Source organism: Scyliorhinus torazame, chromosome 11 (genome assembly GCF_047496885.1).
Source record: "Scyliorhinus torazame isolate Kashiwa2021f chromosome 11, sScyTor2.1, whole genome shotgun sequence".
Lineage (NCBI taxonomy): Eukaryota > Metazoa > Chordata > Chondrichthyes > Carcharhiniformes > Scyliorhinidae > Scyliorhinus > Scyliorhinus torazame.
The window spans coordinates 165,512,297-165,539,788 of NC_092717.1; the positions used below are offsets into that span (position 1 = coordinate 165,512,297).

The 27,492-nt window shown below is 47.6% G+C and overlaps 1 protein-coding gene across 2 annotated transcripts in view; it reads left to right on the forward strand.

The window, feature by feature from the left end:
* The window catches only part of cnbd1 (cyclic nucleotide binding domain containing 1), a 427,576-nt gene that overhangs the window by 322,629 nt on the left and 77,455 nt on the right, over positions 1 to 27,492 (forward strand). For both annotated transcript variants that reach the window (XM_072468635.1, XM_072468636.1), the window contains 2 exons: positions 6,393 to 6,527; positions 6,653 to 6,785. In XM_072468635.1, coding sequence (XP_072324736.1) covers positions 6,393 to 6,527; positions 6,653 to 6,785 — 268 coding nt within the window. The remainder of the gene's footprint in view (positions 1 to 6,392; positions 6,528 to 6,652; positions 6,786 to 27,492) is intronic.

A 27,492-nucleotide genomic window follows, 5' to 3' on the forward strand; every position in this document is an offset into this window, starting at 1 on the left:
GGCGCCCCCAGAGAGGTCCAGGCACCTGAAACGCATCTTCAGCACGCCAAAGCACCTCTCGATCACCCCCCTTGTCGCTACATGGGCATCATTGTCGCGGTTCTCTGCCTCATTGCGTGGCCTCCGTATAGGCGTCATCAGCCACGATCGCAATGGGTAGCCCGTCGCCCAGCAACCAGCCCCTCAGCCGGGGATGGCGTCCCTCGTACATGCCGGGGATGGATGACCGCGACAACACGAATGAGTCGTGTACACTGCCTGGGTGACGGGCGCAGACGTGCAGGATCATCATGCGGTGGTCGCAGACCACCTGTACGTTCATCGAATAGGTCCCCTTCCTATTAGTGAACACGGCCCTGTTATCTGCAGGTGGCCGCACGGCGACATGCATCCCATCGATCGCGCCCTGGACCATGGGGAACCCGGCCACGGCAGAGAAGCCCACGGCCCGGGCATCTTGGCTGGCCCGGTCCACGGGGAAGCGAATGTAGCGGTGCGCCATGGCATATAGGGCATCTGTCACTGCCCGGATGCACCGGTACACCGATGTCTGCGATATGCCGGACAGGTCCCACTCAGTGCCTGGAATGACCCCGTTGCATAAAAGTTCAGGGCCACCGTAACCTTGACGGACACGGGGAGAGGGTGTCCCCCGCCAGTGCCACGCGGTGACAGGTGTGCCAGCAGGTGGCAGATGTGTGCCACGGTTTCCCGCCTCATCCGGAGTCTCCTCCTGCATTCCCGGTCCGTGAGGTCCTGGTATGACTGCCGGGGCCGGTACACACGGGGCGCCCTCGGGTGCCTCCGTTGCCGTGGGGCCGCGACGTCCTCCTCCCCCTCCTCGTCCTGTCGGTCAGGTGTCCCTCCAGCCTGGGCGGCTGCCGCCTGCCCCTCTGCGGCAGCCTGCGCCGACTCTCTGGCACGCTCCTCCTCCTCCTCCTCCTCCTCATCCAGGGCAACATAGACATGAGCGGCTGCCACCACGGCGGCTAACATCGCTGGATGATCTGAAAACATGACGGCCTGGTGGGGGGGAGGGGAACGACGACATGTCATCATTGCCCATATCCCCTCCTCCCCCCAGCCAGGTGGCATGGACCGCATGGGTCCAACTGTTGGAGGCTGGCACCTGGCCAGGTGGACCAACTCACTTGCCCTCCCATCCCCCTCCTCGGCACGGACCCCCCCCCCAACCTCCACCCCGGCACGGCACGGACCGCCCCCCAACCTCCACCCCGGCACGGCACGGACCCCCCCCCCAACCTTCACCCCGGCACGGACCCCCCCCCCAACCTCCACCCCAGCACGGACCCCCCCCCCCAACCCCCAACCTCCACCCCGGCACGGCACGGACCCCCCCCCCAACCTCCACCCCGGCACGGACCCCCCCCCAACCTCCACTCCGGCACGGACCCCCCCCCAACCTCCACCCCAGCACGGACCCCCCCCCAACCCCCAACCTCCACCCCGGCACGGCACGGACCCCCCCCAACCTCCACCCCGGCACGGCACGGACCCCCCCCAACCTCCACCCCAGCACGGACCCCCCCCCAACCTCCACCCCGGCATGGACCCCCCCCCAACCTCCACCCCAGCACGGACCCCCCCCCCCCAACCTCCACCCCAGCACGGACACCCCCCCAACCTCCACCCCGGCACGGCATGGACCCCCCCCAACCTCCACCCCGGCACGGCACGGACCCCCCCCCAACCTCCACCCCAGCACGGACCCCCCCCAACCTCCACCCCAGCACGGGCACCCCCCCAACCTCCACCCCGGCACGGCATGGACTCCCCCCAACCTCCACCCCGGCACGGCACGGACCCCCCCCCAACCTCCACCCCGGCACAGACCCCCCCCCCAACCTCCACCCCAGCATGGATCCCCCCCCCAACCTCCACCCCGGCACGGACCCCCCCCCCAACCTCCACTCCAGCACGGACCCCCCCCCCCAACCTCCACCCCGGCACGGCACGGACCCCCCCCCAACCTCCACCCCGGCACGGACCCCCCCCAACCTCCACCCCGGTACGGCACGAACCCCCCCCCCAACCTCCACCCCGGCACGGACCCCCCCCCAACCTCCACCCCAGCACGGACCCCCCCCCAACCTCCACCCCAGCACGGACCCCCCCCAACCCCCAACCTCCACCCCGGCACGGACCCCCCTACCAACCTCCACCCCGGCACGGACCCCCCCCCCAACCTCCACCCCAGCACGGACCCCCCCCAACCTCCACCCCGGCACGGACCCCCCCCCCCCAACCTCCACACCGGCACGGACCCCCTCCCGGCACTCCCCCGGAGCCCAGCCTACTCTAACCACGACCCCCCCGCCGCACACACACACACACAACCCGAGACACACCTCTCCTCACGCATTCAGACTGCGGCCACGCCATTGCCTGCCCAGAGCCAACCCCCCAGGCCGTCACTCACCTCCACGCTGGTCGGCGTGAGCCTGGAGCACCGGGTCACGCCGATGAAAAGGAGGTTTAATTTACGTCGACGTGAACGGTCATCACGCCGACGGGACTTCGGCCCATCCGGAAGGGAGAATATCGGCAGGCCGAAAATCGGCTGCCTTGCGCAGACCCGTGACATTCTCCGCGGCAGTGGCGCCATTAACGCCCCGCCGACTTTTCTCCCTTCGGAGACTTCGGCAACCGGCGGGGGCGGGATTCACGGCGGCCAACGGCCATTCTCCGACCCTCTGGGGGGTCGGAGAATGACGCCCTACATCTCTAGTATTCCTCCCTCATATTCTTTGAAGAATGAGTATTTGCACTGAACAAAGGTTAATCCCCTAGTTTGATCAAATATTAGAGTGAGGGTTCTTCTAGGTTATGAGTTTGCAGTTTATGGTTGGATACAATACTGCTGCTGCTCATGGTCCACAGCATTTCATGGATGCCCAGGTTTGAGCTTCTAGATCTGTTCTGAATCTATCCTATTATTCAAACCTATTTAGCCTCTTACCATTCTGACTTGAAATATATCACCATTCCTTGACTGTTGCTGGGTCAAAATCCCGGCACTTCCTCCCTAACAGCACTGTGGGTGTACCTACACGTGGACTGCAACGGTGCAAAAAGCAGCTCAAGGGCAATTAGGGATGGGCAATGAATGCTGTCCTTGCTACTAATGCCCAAATCCCATGAATTAATTTTTATACGTTACACTCAACATGATGGACGGTATCCTCAATGTGAAGTGGGGACTTGGCCTCTACAAGAACTGTGAGGTGGTTGTTCCTATCAATGTTGTCATGGATAAATGCACCTGCAACATTAACTTTCCAGCCAATTAAGTATTTTTGAAATGTAATAATGTCAGAATAAGCAACTTCCAACCTGCACACAATAATGACTCGTTAACAGTGATGAAATAAAGAATTTGTTAAATTGAGTATGATTTAACCAATGCATTGCACCTGGCACGGATCTGGGTACGGCAGTTGAATGATAGAAAAGGCAAAAATCGAGATTTGCGCCAGGCGCATATCAGTTTGCTATCTAACCGGCCCACTCCCGAAGGAAAGTTCCTGATCTCACCCAAATATGCCGACATTTCATTAACCCTCATTTGCATTAATTCCCACCTCATTAGTACGATTGAAGTCAAAAGAAACTGCCACCCAGGAATTAACTGGCTCCCCAGTGAGAAATCACACAAGCGTAGTTTACTACTCCTTTTTAAAAATGTGAAGCTGTCACAATGGCTCCTGAGGCGAACTGAGGTGGTGAAGAGCCATTGAATAAAATATCACACCATTCCTTTTAACCCAGAAATATAATTACCAATAGAAACATATTCAGAAAATAAAACAATTTACAATATCTAGCTTATGCTCTGATATTCGGGGGAAGTATAACATACATATGAATTAACAGGCGAACAGTGGTCAGACAACACTTCAAAATAAATGATAGATGCGACCCATGCAGATTCCATGGATTTCTCAAAACCCACCCAGAAGTTTGTCCCATTATGAGCCAATCAGTATCACTGAAACTTTGTTTTTCTGAAGCGAATTTCCAATCTCCACATTTGAAGATCCCACCTTGGAATGTTCTCCAACAAGCATCCACCTCCAGGATTTCAATTTCACCTTCCAAGACTAATTTTTCTAGATTTCCAAGTACAGTCAAGCCTTCAAAGCATAATTTCAGATCTTCAGTTGTGTCAAACAGAACACTGCTGCAAAAGATCTTCAGTAAGGAGTCATAAAATTTTGGCTGCCTCCTCGGATCATCAGGACTTCTCCCAAGCCCGCTTTCCTTAGAGTTTGATCATGGAAGATCAGGCTTCAACTCAGTGCCTCTTTCTCTGTTCCTTTCTCTCAACTTGACTTAACAGGATCTGTTTCTGATCTCTAACTTTAACTCCTACCTGAGACTGTCTCCTGCAACCTCTTTCTGATCCCTGCCCATTTCCTTGCCTCAGACTTTGTTCTGGAATCTTTCTATGTCCCACCCTCTGGCTTGGGACCTTCTTCTTGGTTTGACACCTTCACCGTTTCACCTTGCCCATCGCTTGCTGTTTGGGATGCGGGATGCGCTCTCTGCAATGGTTTCGGTTCAGTTCAGCTGACCCGCTTTTTCACACTGTTTGACTTCTTTGCTTCCTTTTCTTCTGCGTGGGTATTCAGGGCCAGTTCCTTGCCTGAAGATCGTGATAGACACTGAATGCGCATATGTGGCCATTTTCCAGTCAGCGCATGCACAGAGGTTCTGAGGTCAACTGGGAACTGTAGTTCTCATAAAACATCTCATAGAATCCCTACAGTGCAGTCGTAGGCCATTCAGCCCATCAAGCCAGCACTGACCCTCTGAAAGAGTATCCTACCTCTTTTATAGGGTAGGTCATGCCTCACAAACCTTATTGAGTTCTTTGAGAAGGTGACTGAACAGGTAGACGAGGGTAGAGCAGTTGATGTGGTGTATATGGATTTCAGCAAAGCGTTTGATAAGGTTCCCCACGGTAGGCTATTGCAAAAAATACGGAGGCTGGGGATTAAGGGTGATTTAGAGATGTGGATCAGAAATTGGCTAGCTGAAAGAAGACAGAGGGTGGTGGTTGATGGGAAATGTTCAGAATGGAGTACAGTCACAAGTGGAGTACCACAAGGATCTGTTCTGGGGCCGTTGCTGTTTGTCATTTTTATCAATGACCTAGAGGAAGGCACAGAAGGGTGGGTGAGTAAATTTGCAGATGATACTAAAGTCGGTGGTGTTGTCGATAGTGTGGAAGGATGTAGCAGGTTACAGAGGGATATAGATAAGCTGCAGAGCTGGGCTGAGAGGTGGCAAATGGAGTTTAATGTAGAGAAGTGTGAGGTGATTCACTTTGGAAGGAATAACAGGAATGCGGAATATTTGGCTAATGGTAAAGTTCTTGAAAGTGTGGCTGAGCAGAGGGATCTAGGTGTCCATGTACATAGATCCCTGAAAGTTGCCACCCAGGTTGATAGGGTTGTGAAGAAGGCCTATGGAGTGTTGGCCTTTATTGGTAGAGGGATTGAGTTCCGGAGTCGGGAGGTCATGTTGCAGCTGTACAGAACTCTGGTCCGGCCGCATTTGGAGTATTGCGTACAGTTCTGGTCACCGCATTATAGGAAGGACGTGGAGGCTTTGGAGCGGGTGCAGAGGAGATTTACCAGGATGTTGCCTGGTATGGAGGGAAAATCTTATGAGGAAAGGCTGACGGACTTGAGGTTGTTTTCGTTGGAGAGAAGAAGGTTAAGAGGAGACTTAATAGAGGCATACAAAATGATCAGGGGGTTGGATAGGGTGGACAGTGAGAGCCTTCTCCCGCGGATGGATATGGCTGGCACGAGGGGACATAACTTTAAACTGAGGGGTAATAGATATAGGACAGAGGTCAGAGGTAGGTTCTTTACGCAAAGAGTAGTGAGGCCGTGGAATGCCCTACCTGCTACAGTAGTGAACTCGCCAACATTGAGGGCATTTAAAAGTTTATTGGATAAACATATGGATGATAATGGCATAGTGTAGGTTAGATGGCTTTTGTTTCGGTGCAACATCGTGGGCCGAAGGGCCTGTACTGCGCTGTATTGTTCTATGTTCTATGTACCTCGAGCCCACTCTCCCGCCATTTGCCCATAACCCCTTAATCCCACTTTACCTGCACATCTTTTGAACACTAAGGGTCAATTTTAGCATGGCCACTCCACCTAACCTGCACATCTTTGAGCAGTGGGAGGAAACTGGAGCACAGTTCTTCATCTGTGACTGTAGATTTAAAACCATTGGAATTTGTTGAACTTTTAAAATGAAATAATTATATTGTGAAGGCTAAATGCTGCCATTCGGGTTTGATTGGACAAATGAATAATCTTCAGAAGGTCATTCTTACTTTTTATTTCCAGTTGACGTGCGGAGACAGCTTTGGTGCCTTGTCAACAAATTCACATCAAAAATCAAATAACGTTCTATCAGTAATCACAGAAGAAAAATGTGAAATTATCAAAATTTCCAGGGGGCAGTATGAACATGTGAAAAAGGTGAGTCCTTTGCTTAAATGTACTGACTACTGTTGTACTCTGCATTCCTCTTTAATCACCATTTTACCTGCCTAAGAAAATCAGCTAACAAAGATTCACAAAAATGCTTTTCCTTTGCATTCAAGGATCTAATGTTACATGATCAATCAGTGAAGGAGGAGCTGATCCAAGCCTGTCCGTTTTATCAACAATGGCCAAAATTGTCTGTCAATAAACTGGTTGAGTTAATTAAGTGGAAGAATTTTCCGGAAAACCATGGTTAGTGTCTTTATTTAATTCTGTTTCACTGCAGATATACTTGAGAGAAATGCTAACCAAGTAACCCAATCATTGATTATTATTTGGAGGAATAGTATAATTTAATTGCCTGGCACAAAACATGTTCTAATAGAATATGAAAGCAATCTCTCGTAATAAGAGCTAAGAACTGGATAAGTATAATACTTTTGGGCAGTGATTCAAGCATTGAGGCAACAGGATCCAGTTTGTTTGCAAGCAATTTAATGCTCTCCAAAAGAGGCTAACTTCAGCACTTATGGGCATATTTTGGTCCAGCTCCTTGGAGGGCAGTAATTTTTATAAAATGTATTTCCAGATAAAGTATGTACAACATAGGGTATTTACTTTTCTCCAATCTCTGAAGATATCTTTATGGATAAGGCAGGAAAGTGGAATTGAGGATTATCATATCAGACCATTCATGATCTGATATGATGAGCGCAGATCAGGGCGCCGTTTTGTCCAGAAGCTCCAATCTTTCCCTCCCCTGCCCTTTCAGGACGGTAGCATAGTGGTGGACAGCACGGTAGCATAGTGGTTAGCACGGTTGCTTCACAGCTCCAGGGTCCCAGGTTCGATTTCCGGCTGGGTCACTGTCTGTGTGGAGTTTTCACGTTCCCCCCGTGTCTGTGTAGGTTTCCTCCCACAGTCCAAAGACGTGCAGGTTAGATGGATTGGCCATGCTAAATTGCCCTCAGTGTCCAATAAAGGATAAGTGGGGGTGCTAAATTGCCCTCAGTGTCCAATAAAGGATAAGTGGGGGTTACTGGGTTACGGGGATTGGGTAGATATGTGGGCTTGAGTAGGGTGCTCTTTGTAATAGCTGGTGACACGATGGGCTGAATGGCCTCCTTCTGCACTGTAAATTCTATGATTCTATGATCTCATTGAATGGCAGAGGGACAGTGGGAGACCAGATGACTGGGAGGTTTTTAGGATCCAGCAGCAAAAGACTAAAAAGCTTACAAGAAGGGAGAAATTGAATTTTGAGAGACAATTTACTTGCAGTGTAAATACAAACAGTAAGAGTTTCTATGGATATATAAAGCAGAAGCAGACGGCTAAGGTAAATGTGGGACCTCTAGTGAATGAGGCTGGTGAATTAATAACAGCAAACAAAGAAATTACGAATTTGCTGAATAAAGGTTTTGCATCCGTCTTCACCATGAAAGACATTGCAAATATCCCCAAGATATCAGATGGGCTGATTTCAAATAACATGGTAGAACTTACAAAAATGGCAATCACAAGGGATAGAGTATTAGAGAAACCCAAGGGGCTAAAGGTGGACAAGTCACCAGGACCTGATGAACTGCATGCTAGGGCTTTAATGGAACTGGCTGCAGAGATAGTGGACCCATTGGTTAAAAATTTTCATAATTCACTAAATTCAGGGAGGGCATCAGAAGATTGGAAAACAGCCAATGTTCAAAAAGGGAGACAGGCAGAAGGCAGAAAACTATAGGACAGATGTTTAACATCTATTATTGGCAAGATGCTGGAATCAATAATCAAAGAGGAAATTGCAAATCATTTAAGGAAGCTGAATTTAATCAAACCTAGTCAACATGTTTTTATGAAATGGGGTGAGTAGATGGAGGGGAACCTGTAGATGTAGTGTATTTAGATTTCCAAAAGACATTTGACAAGGTGCCACATAAGAGGCTGGTGCATAAAGTAAAAGCCCATGGAATTGGAGGAAGTGTTTAGCATGGATTGAAATCTGGCTGTCACACAGAAAACAGAGAGTTGGAATAAATGGGTCCTTTTCAGAGTGGAAAAATGTAACTAGTGGAGTACCACAGGGATCAGTACTTGGCCGTCAATTGTTCACTATTAACATTAATGACCTGAAGGAAGGAACAAAATGCAAGGTTTCCAAATTTGCCGATGATTTGAAAATAGGTGGAAGAGCATGTTATGATGTGGATACTGTGATTCTGCAAAGGGATATATATAGATAGATTGGATGACTGGGTGAAAACCCGGCAAATGGAGTTTAATGTGGGGAAGTGTGAGGTCATGCACTTTGGCAGGAGGAATCAAAAGGCAGATTATTATCTAAATGGAGAGAGACTTCAGGTGAGTGAAGTTCAGAGGGATCTAGGTGTTCTGATGTATGAATCACAAAAAGCTAGCAGGCAGGTGCAACAAGTAGCTAAGAAGGCAAGCGGCATTTTGGCCTGTATTGCAAAGGGGTTGGGGTTTAACAATCAGGAGATTTTGTTATAGTTGTCCAGGGTTTTGGTGAGGCCGTATCTGGAATACTGCAGACAGTTTTGGTCCCTTACCCAAAATAGGATATATTAACATTGGAGGCAGTCCAAAGGGGATTCACCAGGCTAATTCCTGGGATGAGTGGGTTGTCCTATAAAGAGAGATTAAATAATCTGAGTCTGTATTCCTTGGAGTTTGGAAGAGTGAGGGGTGACCTTTTCAAACATATAAGATTCTGAGGGGAATTGACAGGGTAGATGGTGAGATGTTTTCACTAGTTGGAGAGTCTCGAACAAGGGGACATAGCTACAAGATAAAGGACCAGTCATTTAAACTGAGTTGGGTCGAACTTTTTTCTTGCAGAGAGTGGTGAATCGCTGGAATTCTCTGCTCCAGAGGATGGCGGAGGCTGGATCATTAAAAGTATTTAAAGTAGAGGTGGATAAATGTTTGACAGTTCGAGGAATAGAGAGCTATGTGTCATGGTATAGAAACGGAGTTGAGGCCGGCATAGATCAGCCATGATTGTATTAGATGGTGCGGCAGGTTTGAAGGGCCTGGTGGCCTACCCCTACTTCTAATTCTTGTGATACTTATGAGCAGCCAAATGGTGTACTTCTGCTCTTACATCTGACTGTCTAATGGAAAATAACCGGAAGTCTGCTGGGAAAATGATGGATAAGATTTCCAGCTAGAACTGAACTTCTATTGTCTATTTGGCAGGTTCATCAGTTTGCAGTTTTCATTGTGTAAGGGCTGATTGGCCACCTTCCAAACACTGAAGGAGAGATATCCACAGCTATTAACATGTATGTGAATTGTTAATATGCCATATAAGTAAGACTAATGAAACAAACAAAGGGAGAAAAAGTGAATTTGAAGAAAAAGGGAAAAACATAGATTGATATTCTTGGGGAAAAATACTTGTAACAACCTAACTTATATTATGTTGATTGCTACATTTTTGTCACTTCTTATTATTGTTGGCTCCTGATTTGTTGCGCCCAAAATAATTTAGATTTTTTTTTGAGTGATGCGTTTGGTACAGTTTTTACTCACTGGTTATGGCTACAATGGGGTTGGATTTAAATTTGGCCATCTGACATAAATGGACAGTAGTGGCTCGAAAATGGCTTACTTGCCTTAAACTGGAGTCAATGGGAAGTCAGGGGGAAAACCCTCCACTGATTAGTGTCATACCTGACACAAAGGAAGAAGATTGTGGTGGTTGGAGATCAACCATTTCAGCTCCAGGACATGACTGCAGGAGTTCCTCAGGGTTGTGTCCTGGGCCCACCATCTTCAACTGCTTGGAGAAAATGCTGGAAAATCTCAGCAAGTCTGGCAGCATCTGTAGGGAGAGAAAGGAGCTAACGGTTTGAGTCCGATGACTCTTTGTCCAAGCTGAGCTGAGCCACCTCCCACTGCCGAGAAACACACAGCTGGGAAATCGGAGAATCCAGCCCATAGTTTTCAGCTAAGTGGGGGTAGATTTAAAACAGAAATGAGGAGAAATTACTTCACTCAAAGGATTGTGAATCTGTTTTCTGTGGTGTATTTCGGACGCCAGAGTATAGTGTATGCCGGAGCATAAACAAATTTAAGGAGGAGACACATAAGTTTTTAATAAGTAGACGGTTGAAGGGTCCTGGAGAGCAGGCAGGAAGGTGGAGTTGTGGCCGAGATGAGATCAGCCATGATTGTATTGAATGACGGAGCAGGCTCAAGGGGCTGAATTATCTACTCCTGCTGCTAGTTCTTATGGTCTTATTTATGCTGGCACATCAGCAGCTGACATCCTCAAAGGGGTCTTCAGCTGAGTGGCTAGAAACCTGCCTGTTTCACCCCTAATATGGAATTTAGTTTTCAATGGTGTATTTAGGACCCCAATTGCAATCCTGATGAACAATTGGGCAAATGACCAGTTGAATACACCATACAGTTAACAGGAAGTGCAACAGAAAATGCATCAAAAAGATACGTTTCAAAATAAATGCCCTGCATAAATTAGGGTAATTCCAATGAAGTGAAAGGAGTACCAAAATGATTGGAGGTATTTAAATAAGAATTTGGTTGGGAGAGAGGAGACAGAGAAATGACGGTACTTATTTTGTAAGTAGTGGAATGTGATAAATGGTGTTCTTCAAGGATTTGAATTGGGGCCTCAAATTTCCACCACATGTATTGATGATATGGATAAAAGAATTTTAAAAAGAATGAATTCATGGTATGTGGGCATTGCTAGCTAGGCCAGCATTTATTGTCCTTCCCAAATTCCTCTTGGAAAGGTGGTGGTGAACTGCCTTCTTGAACTAGTGCAGTCCCTTTGGTGTACGCACACCCACAGTTCTGTTAAAGAGGGAGTTCCATGATTTTGACCCAGCGACAATGAAGGAACAGCGATATATTCCCAAGTCAGGATGATGGTGGCTTGGAGGGGAACTTCCAGATGTTGTGTTCCCATGTGTCTGATGCCCTTGTCCTTCGAGATGGCAATAATTGTGGGTTGGAAGACTAAGTGAGTTTCTGCAGTGCACCTTGTAGATGGTACGCAATGCTGACATTGTGCGTTGATGGTGGTTGGGGTGAATGTTTGTGGTTGGAGTGACAGTCAAGTGGGTTGCTTTGTCCTGGATGGTGGCGAGCTTCTTGAGTGTCATTGGAGCTGCACTTATCCAGACAGCTGGCGAGTTTCCATCAAATTCCTGGCTTCTTCCTTGTTGATGGTGGACAGGCTTTGGGAAGTCAGGAAATGAGTTACTTGCTACAGAACTGCTAGCCTCTGGCCTGCTTTTGTGTGTCACAGTCCATAGATGTGAAGGTTAGGTGGATTGGCCATGCTAAATTGTCCAACAAAGGTGGGGTTACTGTGTTATGGTGATGAGGTGGAGGTGTGGGCTTAGGTGGGGTGTTCTTTCCAAGGACCAGTGCAGACTTGATGGACTGAATGGCCTCCTTCTGCACTCTAAATTCTATGATTCTATGATGAATATTACTTGTCACTTATCAGCCGAAGCATGAATATTGTCCAAGTTTTGCTGCATTTGGACAGGGACTGCTTCATTATCTGAGGAATTGTGAAAGGTGATTAACCATTAAAGGGAGGCAGTGGTGTCATGGTATTGTCACTGGGCTAGTAATCCAGAGACCCAGGGTAATCCTCTGGGGACACAGGTTTGAATTCAATAGATATTCCAGAGGATAGTGGATAGATAGTTGCAGAGGAGAAAGCTGATGTTGATCTTGAAGATGAAGCAATTCTGTCTTATTTTTGTCTCATTGCTGTCCTTTTAATTCAGAGCATATTATTCAGAGTTAAAAAAGATACTCGCATTGCCCCAGACCAGGGCACAATTTTCTCTAATCAATGTAACATTCAAAATTGTCCAAGAGTTACTAATCAAACAGTCTTTCCATGAAATTGCAATACATAAAATAGAAGGGACAGGACCCATGAACTACCTCAGCGGATCCAGAGACTGAACCCACCCCATTAGCTTTATTAAGGACATGTTCAAATCAAGTAAGCTAACCGGCCTTACTGGCAAGATTTCAGCTCCTTTAAAGCCCGCCCACTTAAACATAGTTAAAATCAGGCCCAATGTTGCAAAGTTTATGGTTTTTGTTTCATAGTAACAGATTTGAGAAGCAGAGCAAGATACATAGACGTTGGGCCAATCATGGATATAAAGACAAAGTTAACAAAACATTCTGCAGCAAAATAGTTAAAACAAAATTGGAATGATGCATTTACGCCCATTAATCCAAATCAACCAAAACAATCGCCTGGAAACCTTGAGCAGAGCATAAATTTCCATAGATGGTTCAAAAGTAACCATCAGAAACAAGCCCTATAATTATTTTAGTTAAAATTTCATTAAGGAAATAAAAATAAAGCAGAAAATTGGATCGCATAGCATCCATACTTTCAGTGATACAGGTATTAATTCTATATAATAGTGTTTAATTGTATGCAGTTGCCGATGTATCCAAAGATGGTGTGATACATTTAATGTGTGGGTGGAGTAAACTGGCGGCGCATGCTGCTCCAGTGTGACGGAGGCCAGCTGCAGCAAGGGGTTTTGGTCCGGCAGCACGTAGCCAGCCGCGCTTGGGGCTTGAGGCCCCATCCAAGATGGCGCCGGCCAGGGATCGCCAATGGAGTTCGGGGACGGAGACCCCGATGATTGGACCGGCGAGGGACAAAATGGCTGCGCGTACTCCTCCAGCATGGTTGCTGGGGGGAAAACTGGCTGCGGCTGCGACGCTGCCTGGCGGGGCAAAGGCTGCGGTGCGCGTTGGGCCGGCGGGGCTGGGAAAAGGGAGTGCGGCGGTGGGCCTGGGACGGTCGGGACGTGGAAGAACGGCTGTGGTTGCGCAGCGGGCGGCTGGAGGAATGGCTGAGGGTAGTCATTGGACACCGCATTCACCACGCGGGCGAGGCAGACCGCGGCATAGTGGCCTTTCTTGCCGCACCCTTTGCAGGTGACGGTGCGGGCCGGGCAGCGCGCGCGGGTGATTCGCCTGGCCGCAGAAGAAGCAGCATTGGCCGACGGCGGTAGCAGGGCGCCTTGCCGCGCAGGCCTGCGGAGTTAGCGGGTAAGTCTGGGAGTTAAGCGGGTAAGTCTGGGGGGCTGCCGCGGCGGGGTGCCACACAGCCCAGGGGGGTGCGGTGCGCGCGTGGGCGTACGCAAGGGCGTTTTTGTATGCCACATCCATGGACCCTGCCAGGGCCCGGGCCTCGGTGAGGCCCAGCGTCTCCATTTCGAGCAGCCTTCGGCGAATGTCGGGGGAGATCATACCTGCCACTAAAGCGTCTCGAATTAAAAGTTCGGAGTGCTCGTTCGCCGTCACCGCTGGGCAGCCGCAGTTTTGGCCCAGCACGATCAGTGCCCTGTAGAAATCTTCTAGCATCTCATCTGGGCTCTGTCGTCTCGTTGCCAGCAGGTGACGGGCGTAGAACTGATTAAGTGGACGAATGTAGTGTCCTTCCAGCAGTTCCATGGCTTTATCATAGTTCGCCGCCCCTTCGATCAGGGGGTAGATTGCCTGGCTGACCCGCGAGCGTAGGAGGTGCATTTTCTGCCTTTCCGTGGGGGTGTCGGCAGCCGTCTCATCGCTGCTGGATACAGTTCTATCTGATTAAATTGATACACAATCAATACGCTTGAGTCCACGTGGAGTCATATCGATTCAGCTTTAATCAGATAGAACTGTACCCAGCAGCGATGTTACAGAAGTGGAGGCTGCTGGGACGGCATTGGTTCTTATACCCCGCCTCTCAGGGCGGGGCTATGTACATTGCCCAATGGTATTTCCACTTTTATGCACTACAGGTTTCTTCCTATTTTCAGCCCAACTGTTGGCTAGCAGCAATGCAAAAAAGAGAGCAAAATGTATAAGTCTCTCCATGTTAGTACACAGCCCTTCCATCGGCAAGTCTTCAGCTGTGCCTGCTCGTGGTGACACACACAAACTGGGTCCCTCGCAGCCCCAGGCTAAAGTTTCAGAGGAACTCAGAGGCGATTTGGCTCCCAGAGAAGCTGTGTGCAGGCTCACTGGCAATGTGGATACACCCTGGCACACACAAACCTATCTCCCAGATTTGGTTGAATAGCTCCAAAGGCTTGTGGATACCTTGGGAGAGTTGATATCTGGGGGAATAAACCCTGGATTGGAGCCCAAAGATGGATTGATGTTGAATGTATTATCTTTCCTGCAACTAAGTCAGTGCCAAATGTAGTACCTTCCATTCCTTTGGACTCAACCAGAAAGGTCGCAAGGGGGACCCTGATGTTTGGGCAGCCCAGGGCCTCCATGAATTTTACCCAGGAAAGCACATTCCAGTTTCACTGCAGAGTGTTAACACAACATAGGAGACGGCGGTTACAAATTATAAGTCTAACTTGATTAACACAGAGAATAGGTGCTGCAGGCTGCTCTTATTAATTTTGAGCGAGAAGATGCTGAAAATACTAAGAGCTGCTCAAAGTAAACCTCAAAAGACTGCTAAGTGTCTGACTAGTTACAACTTCTCCAGAATATCCAGATGTCTTTTGTACAGGGAGTACTGGGTAATGTATGAAGGGACCACAAAGGGAATAGGTCTATCAGCAAAGAAGTTGGTTCCATTGAAAACAAAGGCCGGGGGGGGGGGTCAACGTCGACTTCAATAACCAGTTTGAGAGATGGATAGAATAGTATCATAAGTTGTACTCCATGTAGAACACTGTCACTGAAGAATCTCTAGACACAATAAAAAGCCTTCCTGTCATGGCAGATTTGGATATCGAACTCACAGTGGAGGAGCTTCGCAAAGCTATTGACTCACTTGCCATATGCAAACATGCACTGCTGCAACATCTACACAATCTTCTCTATCTCTGCTGGAGGTTGGGTAGTGCCCCAGCATGTGTGTGATTTTTTTTATAAGAACAAAGATGACTGCAGCGATTGCAACAACTATCGAGTTATAGCCCTGTTGAGAATTGTAGAAAAAGTCTTTACCTGTGTTGCTCTTGTCAGAATGCAGATCCTGGCTGCAAACCAACTGCAAATCCCACTGTGGTTTCAGAACTGAAAGATCCATAACTGACTTAACCTTCTCACTCTAATTGCTCCATGGATAAAGGAGACCATTTATATTGTGCCTTCCTTGATCTCACCAATGTCTTCAGCCATGTGAGCAAAGTTGGTTCATTTAAGCTGCTGGAGAAAATTGGCACCCGCCAAAACTACTCAATGTGATTTTCTCTTTCTATGATGGGGCAACATCGGAACATTTGACATGTACAATTAGATCAAACAGGGTCGTGTTCTGGTACTGATACTTTTTGGTATATTCTTCACTTTGCTGCTGTCATATGCCTTTGGTTCATCTACAAAGGGTATCTACTCACACACCAGAACTGACAGAAAGCTGTTCAACCTTGTTTGCTTGAGATCTTAGACAAAAGTGCACCAATTCCTCATCAGAGAGTTGTTCTACGCAATGATTCTGCAATAGCACTCCATTCCAAACAATGCTTTCAGTGGCACTTGGGCAGATTTTCAAACCTTAAAGAGTTTTGTTTGACTATCAGCATCTGTATGACAAATTTCATGGTACAGGATGTTTCTATCTATCAGCTTTGACAATGTGACACCAGAAGTGGTTGACATCTTCACATATCTAGGCTCCACAATCTGTCACTTGATGCTGAAGTCAACACACGCATCACAAAAGCTACAGCTGTTATGTCCAAGTTGAAGAAGATAGTGTGGAACAACAGCAACCTGACAGGTCACCCAACTGTGAGTCTACCAAGTTTACATCCTCAGCACACTCCTCCATCAGTATACATACATGGCTAAGCCAACGACATCTGCGCTGGCTCCACCATGTTCATTGAATGGCTGACAACCATATGCCCAAATACTTTCTATGCAGTGAATTGACTACTGGGTCACAACCTCCTTCGTGACTATACCTCTACCATACATGTAATGATATGTATAATCTAAGGAGAGTAATAAGATGATGTTTATCGATCTCAACACTAGATGACATCACTGAGTAGTCTTATAAAAGGCTGTGTCTCAAAGCATTCTGGGAGAAGTTGATGGAGAAGGATAGTGAGAGGTTGAGATAGAGTGTTAGTTATATTAGAAAGACATTATAGATTAATGCAGCATCGATTTAATACTGTTGTTTTTTAGCTATTACCAAGGAGAGTGTGCAAACCATTTAAAGTAATGTAAAATAAACTAGATTTGTTTTAAATATATAGCTTAATGTTCTTTGTAAACACTACGACTTTTAGCTATCTTGGAGAACTATACAAGTAGCATCACAATACAGACACCCGCAAGTAAGATATGAAGATGGCAGACATTGGACGGGATTCTCTGACCCTCCGCGCCGGAATCGCACCCGGCGTGGGGGGTGGAGAATAGGCGTTCACGCCGGAAATCTGGCGCGACGGCGCTTCCGCGATGCTCTGCGGACCCGCCAGTCGCGCGCGCGCAGTCAATGCGATGCAGGTTGGGAGCCGTTGGAAGAGGCGTGGTTCACATCTTGTACTACCTGGCGGGACCTCGGACCCTCGGCCGCGGTGGCGATCCTGGTGAGGTCGCGGGTGAAATCTGGCTCGGGGGGGCGGGGCCTCAATGGTGGCCAGGCCCGTGATCGGGGGCCACAGATCGGTGGGCCATCGCGATAGGGGGGGGGGGACCAACCCTCCTCCGCGCAGGCCCGCTGTGTGGGTCCGCCATGTCGGTGGCGCCCGCGACGAAGTGGGCCCGTGCGCATGCGCGGACCTGCTTGCGGCCACCGTGCACATGCGCAGCCGCACCGTCTGAACAGCAGGGCCACGCCGGCAGCCAGAGCTGTGGGACGCATGCCAGGGCCCTGCTAGCCCTCTGGAAAACGGGGAATCACCCCGGACTTTCGAGGAAAATTTCCGGAGTGATTCCTGCCCATTTTCTGGCGGGCGTGGGGACTTAGTCCCCAAAAGAGAGATCCCACCCATTGTCACTGACAACAGGGAGACTTTTGTTGACAGCTGTGACATCTGGAGGCTGACTGTTAGGGCATTGGAAGGTTGATCAGAAATGAAAGCACAGCTGGCCAAGAAGAGGGCCCAGAGAAAACAAAGGTCAAAAAACCGTGCACCTTCTCAGCCCACTGTCCTCTGCAGCAAATGTGGCAGAGACTGCCATGTCAGAGTGGGCTCCTGAGTCACATCAAATTGACACAGAGTTGATTGTCTTACAAAGACAGAAGGCTGCCACAAATAAAGGTAGTTGGCATGAACTGTTGGTTTACTTGTGTTCCTATAAATAGGCACAGGTTGAAACTAAAGTTATTTGGTTCGGAGGTACATGCTAACTCTGGGTAACTTTGCAATTAAATGGTTATATGCATGCACCAAGATTGGCTCTAGTTCGATCCTTCATCAACTGGCTTTCTGAAATGTAACATGGTAACAGAGAACGGAGAAGGTTGGAAGCTAAAGAAATGTTTTTTAGACAGGAAACTACGGTAATAGCCATTGTGGATAAGGGCAAAGAATTCTTACAAATTTTATGGTATACTTTACCATCTGACCTTATGACCAAATGACCAGTGGAAGACTGAATCTCATGGTATGTGAGTATGTGGTACACGTTATGTCCCGTCAAAGGCGAAACAAGATGCAGCCTTGGCATTGTTGATTCCTGTCAGAAGGATATCAGAAGTAAATCATTTCGTGAACTGGAGGCCCATCAGTTGGATAGCGATAAAGCATTGGATCTTCTGTTTGGGTTCTTGGATGAAATTTACAAAACGGATGATTTGTTAAATGCCGATGAAGCATTTCACTTTGTTAGATTTCAGAAAACAGATTATCATTCTTTAGAAGAATATATCATAGGCTTCAACAGATTGTATAAAAGATTGCCAAAATTCAATTTAGAAATCTCTGGATCTCTAACATCTATAGCATGATTGTAGTAAGGAGTTTTATATGAACATACTCCAAGTTCTAACTGGTTTTCAATTCTCAGAGAGGGGTGCCTGTTGGATCAGATGGTCTGCTGCTTGAAAATATTCCAGCAGAAACAGTCATTTCCTTCAGCCTTTTTGAAGCAAATGATCTGCTCTGGGTGCAGGCATGAAATGTAGATTCGCTTCTGATCCTACCAAAGGCCACAGACTGAAATGATGGTTGCTTGGTGAAGGAGGTGCATGCCAGCTATGTGTAACTTTGAAAATAAATGGTTATATACATGTGAAAATGAAACATTGGTTTGACTTCAACTGGAATATTGTCTGGGATTCTCTGTTGTGAGTGCGCCCCACTACCGCTGCTAGTGAGGATGGACAATTTGGCGCTCAGCTAAACCTCCCTTTCACTGCAGAGGGACCAGTGCTGCAGTGAATGGATGGAAAATTACACCCATTGTGTTCAATTCTGGGCACTACATTTTAGGGAGAATGTGGCAGCATTAGTGAGGGTGCAGGAAAGATTTATGAGAATGGTTCCAGGGATGAGAGACTTTAATTATGTGGATAAATTGGAGAAGCTGTTCTTCGTAAAGAAGAGCAGCAGCATTCTCCTTTCCTGAGACATAAGTGTTGATGTCAGGGCAGGATTTGCGGACTTCTGCTACAGCAAAACTAGCTCAGCACCTGGACCGATAAGAGGCTAGCACCTGCACCATGTGGAACACAATCGAATCTAATGAGAAATGGTGCGAGATTCTCCAGGTTTGCGATTGACAAGCAGGAGGCTGACAAGCTGCAGCCGCATACACACACTTCACACCCCACACACATAAACCCAGCCAACAAGATGGCAGCGAGGAGAGCGGCACCCCATTTTACAGGCACCGAGCTTGAGACCATGTTAGTCGCCATGGAGGAGAGGCAGGCGACCCTGTACCTCAGCTCAGGAGGGAGGCTGCCAACCGCCGGCGTTCGCTGATGTTCTTTCTCCCAGAATCCTCTTCTGCCACCTCTGCTGGATGATCTTCCTCCTGTTTGTCATTGAAGGGGCTCTGTGGGTGGAAGAAGTAAACCAGTCACCTCAACTGTACTGTGGGTAGCTGAAGAACCCCTCCAGTGTCAACCAGGAGGAAGATCATCCAGCGGAGTCGTCAGAAGAGGATTCCGGGAGAAGTAAACTCCGTTACCTCGACTGTACTGTGGGGAGGTGAAGAACCTCTCCAGTGACAAAGAGGAGGAAGATCATCCAGCAGAATCGTCAGAAGAGGATTCTGGGAGAAGCAAACTCAGTCACCTCGACTGTACTGTGGGTAACCGAAGAACCCCTCCAGTGACAAACAGGAGGGAGATCATCCAGCAGAGGTGGAAGAAGAGGATTCTGGGAGAAATCCTCTCAGTTGCCTTGATTGTACTGTGGGTAGCTGAAGAACCAATGACAAACTGGAGGAAGATCATCTAGCAGAGGCGGCAAAAGCTGTCAACTTCTTACCAAGACAAGATACATGCTTAGACCACAGGGCGGGGGAGAGTGGGTGTGGTGAGGGTGTGTGCAGGGAGGGGGGAATAGGGATGGTGGTGGTGGAGTGAGGCTGTGGGGGTGGTGTGGGGGTAAGGGGATGGTGTAGGCATGAGGGTGGTGTTGAGGGGGTTTGGCACACGTGTTGTGGGGAATCGCAACTCAGTCGACTCTTACTTCCTTGCCTGACACTGACCCCCACCCCGGCGACTGCCCTTTCCTTGGGCCTACCGACCATGTCCAGGGCCTGCTGCTACAGCGGTGAGGTAGCGGTCCCCCTCCAGTCTTTACCCGCTCCCGGCGGATTTGGCCGGCCTTCTCCAGGGTGCGGGGGAGGAGACAAAAAAAACACTGTATTAGACAGTCCGCGCTTACAGCCCAGGGGTGGGTAGTTGGTGGCTTCAGTGGCCAGGGCATCCGACTATGGTGGTCGGTATGTGTGTTGGCACATGATGTAGGGTGGGGGTTCAGACACCATCCAGGTTAAGGAGGGCAGGGTTACGGGTGTGTAAGACAGGGGTTGGTGCCAGGGGTACAGTGCTGCCTACTCACCCTGGTCACCTGAAGAGGTCGTGCAGTTTCTTCCGGCACTGCTACATGGTGTTGCTGACTGCGCTGACAGCCTCTGCCACTTACGCCCAGGCATGGAGAACGGCAGTGGCTGGCAGCCTCCTTCCCGAGCCAGGGTACAGAGTTTCCCGCCTCTCCTCCACAGTGTCCGACAGGGTTTCAAGCTCGGTGCCACTCTCCTTGCTGCCATCTTGTTAGCTGGGATGGTGTGTGTGGGGACTGAAGTGTGTATATGTGGCTGCAGCTTGTCGGCCTCCTGAGCGCCAATCATGAATCCTGCACCATTTCCCATTGGAATCAATTGTGTTCCATCTAGCGGTGATGCTAGCCCCTTAACGGTCGTTTGATCGGTCCAGGTGCTGTGCCAGTTTTGCTGTCATAGAAGTCCACGCATCCTGCCCGGTGTCAACACTTAGTCTCAGGAATGGAGAATCCAGCCGTTGATGTCCCAATGATCACTCGGTATTAAAGTGGTCCAGATATTGGACGCAATTATCAGTACAATGAAAAAATTAATGGCAGGCAGAATGAGGAGGAAGGCACCTTTAACAGATCTGGCTGCTACTGCTGAAGACAGAATTGAGCAAATGAATCCTAGGAAGACACGAGGAAGAGTTAATAGGTACATCAGTTATGAGTCAAGTTTTAATTATATGATGCAGTGAATATCCCAAGGCTGAGGGACAGCGTCCTCGGAATGGCATGGCAAACAGAAAGAGAAAGAGGATGAAGATTGCGATGAATCTGAACAAACTATACTGGTCAAAAAGACTTTTTGAAGAATGTGATTGTATCAAACTCCTTTTACTGTGCCCTGCTCGCGTATCTGGCAGTATATGAAACAGATTATTAAAGTGCTAAAGCAAAATACTGTGGATGCTGGAAATCTGAAATATGAACATCTGTGAAGAGAGAGAAATGATTTGATGTTTCCAGTTGTTAATTTTTATCAGAACAGATCAGTTTTTCTTTCTACAGATTCTGGTCTGCCTGCTGAGTATTTTTAGCACTTTTAATTATGGTTAAAATGTTACCTTGATTCACTGAGGAGCGAGGTTAAGGAATATAAAAGTAGCACTTCCTCGAACTCTGGTGATAACAACACATTAAAGTCATCGAGGACAATTATAATTTCATGAGAAGTAGTTGGACTAAATCATTTTGTAGGTACTGATGAGATACCGATGCTGTTCAGTAAACCTCCTATGAAAAAGGCACAAATTAAACTTGACATGGAGCACAATAAGGCAATGATTTTTAGAAAATCTGTAGAAATGCAGTTTATTCAGTCAGGACATTATTGTTACCCCTTAACAATACCTCTGATGTTCCTCATCAAATCGCAAGACAAGTATTAATGGCATTAGATGATAAAAATAAGAGAGAAAAAAAGTAAGTTGTCTTAAATTACATAGAAAATGTTAAAAAAAACTCCAAAGTTTAAAACCTTGTCAAATATTAAAAACCTGTGCTAAAATTGTATGCGTGATTGATGAAGAGTATGCAAGTCTAATAGAAGCGTGAAACCTATAAGAAGTACTGGAGGATGCCGTCATGTCCGATTGTAAACACGCATCTGCATGTGACTTTAACAAGGTAGCTGCCATGGATCTAAAGATATGGGGCAAAGACAGAATATTGTTCATTCTATACTTTGTAGTTCTGGAGACCAGATATAATCTTTCTACAAGATAATTATCAAAGAACAAGAGAGCTATTTCAGACAAAGCGCAAGATTTTTCTGCCTCATCTGCAGTCGGGATCGTCTGTTCCCACCGAAAGTCAATGGATATTTGGCTGGCCCACTGTGGGGCAAGAAATCCTGAGCAAATTCAGGCAGAAATGGATAAGGACTGGACTTGGGGCTGTGGCAAAGTTTCTAACAGATAATGGGGAGAGCGTTTCCAATTCTGTACATGTTCTCGTGGAGTTGGCCAGCACATCCACACAGGGATAGATGGGCTCCAAGTTCTGTGCAAAACCATGTGCCAGGTTAGAGCTGGATTCAATACTGTTGTCAGTGAAAGTAGGCTCTCTGGCAGGCCTGCCAATATAGCAAGCATTTGTGCATGCATGCCCTTCTCCATACACCACTGTAACAAAGTCCTCAGCTGTTCTCTGTACCAGACTAAGGTTCAACCTCATCGAACTGTGGAACTGGAGCCTATGCTGTCCTGTCTTCCCACCCTGACTGCAGCCTATTCACGCTAGGTGACTCCTGAATGGAATGCCACATGGCCCTTGAAAATGGGCTTTGGTGGTTGGGGGGATGGGGAAGCAATGATGAGTTGGCTGTAGAGCAGGAGTTGGACATGCCAGAGGTTGAACCTTAGGCTGCTGCAGAGGACTCAGCTGAGGACTTTGATACAGTGATGTACAGAGTAGACTGATGAGCATGCATGCAGAGATGCATGGTACATTGGCAGGCCTGCCACAGAGCCTACTTTTACTGTGAAGCAGCATGGAAGAATCCAGATCCTGGCACAGGATCTTGCACAGACTTGCAGGAGAGGAGCCCCAATAGCGTGACATTGGATCTGCATCCTGCAAGCAACAGTAACTCTCCAAGGCAGTGTTCTTGATATGACAAGGACGGAAGGCTATTGTGTTAATTGACAAGGTAATTAATTCTCATTTAATGGTGCCAAATGTGATTTAGTGCAGAACTTTGAATTAAATGAGCAGCACACAGGTATCACAGGCCGTCAGATCCTAGACTGCTTAAAGCTAGCGCCATCAAGGGGATTACATTTGTAATGACCTCCAATTGGCATTATTGGTTGGCCAATTGGAGTATGAGCTCCCTCAATGATAGCTCATTGAGGGGGCCCATATAAGCACCTGTGAGACAGTCTTAAGTTGACTGGAATGCTAGTAGCACTGTTTGGAGCTGCTCTTGTATATAGTTATTGCAAATAAATACTGGTGTAGTGACAGTACCCCTGCCTCCTGTGGATTATTACAGTGGCGATGAGGTAAACAAAGAACCTTGCGGAGACCAGCTGCCGCACTCGGAGCCTTGCTATTTCAAAAATGCCATTTTTTGGGAGGGAAGATGCATTCGACTCAACTATTGAGGACTGGTCCCAGTATGTGGAGAGAATGTGTTACTTCTTCCAGGCCAATGAGATAATGACGGACGGTCTTCACCTGAACCATTCTGGGACCAGTGTTCTAGCGAATAGGATAAATAGGTTGGTCACAAGGACTTTAAACTAGCAAGTTGGGGGGAAGGGAAGTGTAAAGCTATGGACAGTTTAATGGAGATCAAGGCAGCAGGTTACGTGACAGGTTATTATGTAGAGATATGGGTTCAAAGACAAGGAAAATTAGGAGAAAGGGTAAGAGGAAAAATAATTTGCGAAAAGTTACTGATCAAGGTGTTAGGATTCATGACAAAGATATAAAAAACAGCATAAGTGTACTTTACCTGAATGCTCGTAGTATATGAAATAAGGTAAATGAGTTGATGGCGCAAATCATCGTGAATGACTATGATTTAGTGGCCATTACTGAAACATGGTTAAAAGATGGTCACGACTGGGAGTTAAATATCCAAGGGTATCATACTATACGAAAGGATAGAATGGACGGTAAGGGCGGTGGTGTAGCTTTGTTGTTTAAGGATGGCATCCGGGCAATAGTAGGGGATGATATTGGTGCTATGGAGGACAAGGTTGAATCAATTTGGGTGGAAATCAGGAATAGTAAGGCGAAAAGGTCACTGATAGGAGTAGTCTATAGGCCACCAAATAGTAACAGGATGGTAGGGCAGGCAATAAGCAAAGAAATAACGGATGCATGTAGAAATGGTACAGCGGTTATCATGGGAGATTTTAATCTGCATATCGATTGGTTTGACCAGGTTGGTAAAGGCAGCCTTGAGGAGGAGTTTATAGAATGCCCGGGATAATTTCCTGGGACAGTATGTAATGGAACCTACAAGGGAACAAGCGGTCCTAGATCTGGTCCTGTGTAATGAGGCAGGGTTGATTAATGATCTCATAGTTCGGGATCCTCTTGGAAGGAGTGACCACAATATGGTGGAATTTAAAATACAGTTGGAGGATGACAAGGTAAAATCAAACACTAGTGTTTTGTGCTTAAACAAAGGTGATTACAATGGGATGAGAGACGAACTAGCTAAGGTAGACTGGGAGCAAAGACTTCATGGTGGAACAGTGGAGAACCTTCCGAGCGATCTTTCACAGTGTTCAGAAAGGTTCATACCGACAAAAAAGAAAGACGGTAGAAAGGGGAAAAATCGACCGTGGATATCTAAGGAGGTGAGGGAGAGTATCAAACTGAAGGAAAAAACTTACAAAGTGGCAAAAATTAGTGGGAGACTAGAGGACAACAGAAAGCTACTAAAAAAGCTATAAAGAAGGGTAAGGTAGACTATGAAAGTAAACTGGCTCAGAACATAAAAGCAGATAGTAAAAGCTTCTATAAATATATAAGACAAAAGAGTGGCTAAGGTAAATATTGGTCCTTTGAAAGATGAGAAGGGAGATTTAATAATAGGAGACTGGGAAATGGCTGAGGAGCTGAACAGGTTTTTGGGGTCAGTCTTCACAGTGGAGGACACAAATAACATGCCAGTGACTGATGGAAATAAAGATATGATAGGTGAGGACCTTGAGATGATTGTAATCACTCAGGAGGCAGAATGGGGCTAAAGGTAGACAAGTCTCCTGGCCCTGATGGGATGCATCCCAGAGTGTTAAAAGAGATGGCTAGGGAAATTGTTAATGCACTAGTGACAATTTATCAAAATTCACTAGACTCTGGGGTGGTCCCAGAGGATTGGAAAGTAGCAAATGTGACACCACTGTTTAAAAAAAGGAGATCGGCAGAAAGCGGGTTATTATAGGCCGGTAAGCTTAACTTCGGTTGTAGGGAAAATGCTGGAATCTATCATTAAGGAAGAAATAGTGGGGCACCTGGAGGGAAATTGTCCCATTGGGCAGACGCAGCATGGGTTCACAAAGGGTAGGTCGTGTCTGACTAATTTGGTAGAATTTTTTGAGGACGTTACCAGTGCAGTAGATAACGGGGAGCCAATGGATGTGGTATATCTGGATTTCCAGAAAGCTTTTGACAAGGTGCCACACAAAAGGTTGCTGCATAAACTAAAGATGCATGGCATTGAGGGTAAAGTGGTAGCATAGGTAGAGGATTGGTTAACTAACAGAAAGCAGAGAGTGGGGATAAATGGGTGTTTCTCTGGTTGGCAACCTGTAATTAGTGGGGTCCCTCAAGGATCAGTGTTGGGCCCGCAGTTGTTCACAATTTACATAGACTATTTGGAGTTTGGGACCAAGTGCAATGTGTCAAAGTTTGCAGACGACACTAAGATGAGCGGTAAAGCAAAAAGTGCAGAGGATACCGGAAGTCTGCAGAAGGATTTGGATAGGTTAGATGAATGGGCTAGGGTCTGGCAGATGGAATTCAATGTTGCCAAGTGCGAGGCTATCCATTTTGGGAGGAATAACAGCAGAATGGATTATTATTTAAACGGTAAGATGTTAAAACATGCTGCTGTGCAGAGGGACCTGGGTGTGCTGGTGCACGAGTCGCAAAAAGTTGGTGTGCAGGTGCAACAGGTGATTAAGAAGGCTAATCGAGTTTTGTCTTTCGTTGCTAGAGGGATGGAGTTCAAGACTAGGGAGGTTATGCTGCAATTGTATAGGGTGTTGGTGAGGCCGCATCTGGAGTATTGTGTTCAGTTTTGGTCTCCTTAACTGAGAAAGGACATATTGGCACTGGAGGGAGTGCAGGGGAGATTCACTAGGTTGATCCCAGAGTTGAGGGGATTAGATTATGACGAGAGGTTGAGTAGACTGGGACTGTACTCATTGGAGTTTAGAAGGATGTGGGGGGATCTTATTGAAACATATAAAATTCTGAAGGGAATAGATAGGATAGATGCGGGCAGGTTGTTTCCACTGGTCGGGGAAAGCAGAACTAGGGGGCATAGCCTCAAAATAAGGGGAAGTAGATTTAGGACCGAGTTTAGGAGGAACTTCTTCACCCAAAGGGTTGTGAATCTCTGGAATTCCTTGCCCAGTGAAGCAGTTGAGGCTCCTTCTTTAAACGTTTTTAAGAAAAAGATAGATACCTTCCTAAAGAATAAAGGGATTCGGGGATATGGTGTACGGGCCGGAGAGTGGAGCTGAGTCCACAAAAATCAGCCATGATCTCATTAAATGGCGGAGCAGGCTCGAGGGGCCAGATGGCCTACTCCTGTTCCTAGTTCTTATGAAAGGAAACGGGTTATCCTGCTGTCGGTGTGCGGACCCTCAGCCTTCGCCATTATACGTAGTCTAACTTATCCCGATACGTCGGACACGATACCTTTCCAAGAATTAACGAAATTGATGTAAGAGCGCTATGACCCAAAACCACCCCTCATTTTGCGTAGGTACAGATTCTACACAACGAAGCGGGAAGACAGAGAGTCAGTCACAAATTTCTTGACCCACCTGAGAAGGCTGGCAGAAAAATGTGAGTTCGGCCTGACGCTAAATGCAATGCTTCGGGACCGGTTAGTATGTGGCATAAACAACCTCACAATACAGAAGCACCTGTTGGCGGAATGGCAGCTTGACTGCAGGCGGGTGTTACAGCTCGCACTGTCCCTAGAAAAGGCAGCAAGTGGGGCGCAGGAACTAGAGGGCACGCCAATAGAGGTCGATACCTGTGAGAGGGACTACCACAACGGGTCCAGCTACCAGATAGCCACCCTATGGAAAAGCCTGAGGAATAGAGAACCAAAGGAAAACCCCAGAACTGCCCCCAAGTCTGCTAGGACTAACTGGAGACAGAGGGAACTACCGGCTGAGGCTCCCCCAACAGAGGAGGACCGTTTCTGGCATCAGACAGAGTGGGGTAACAGTGACAGAAACCCTAGA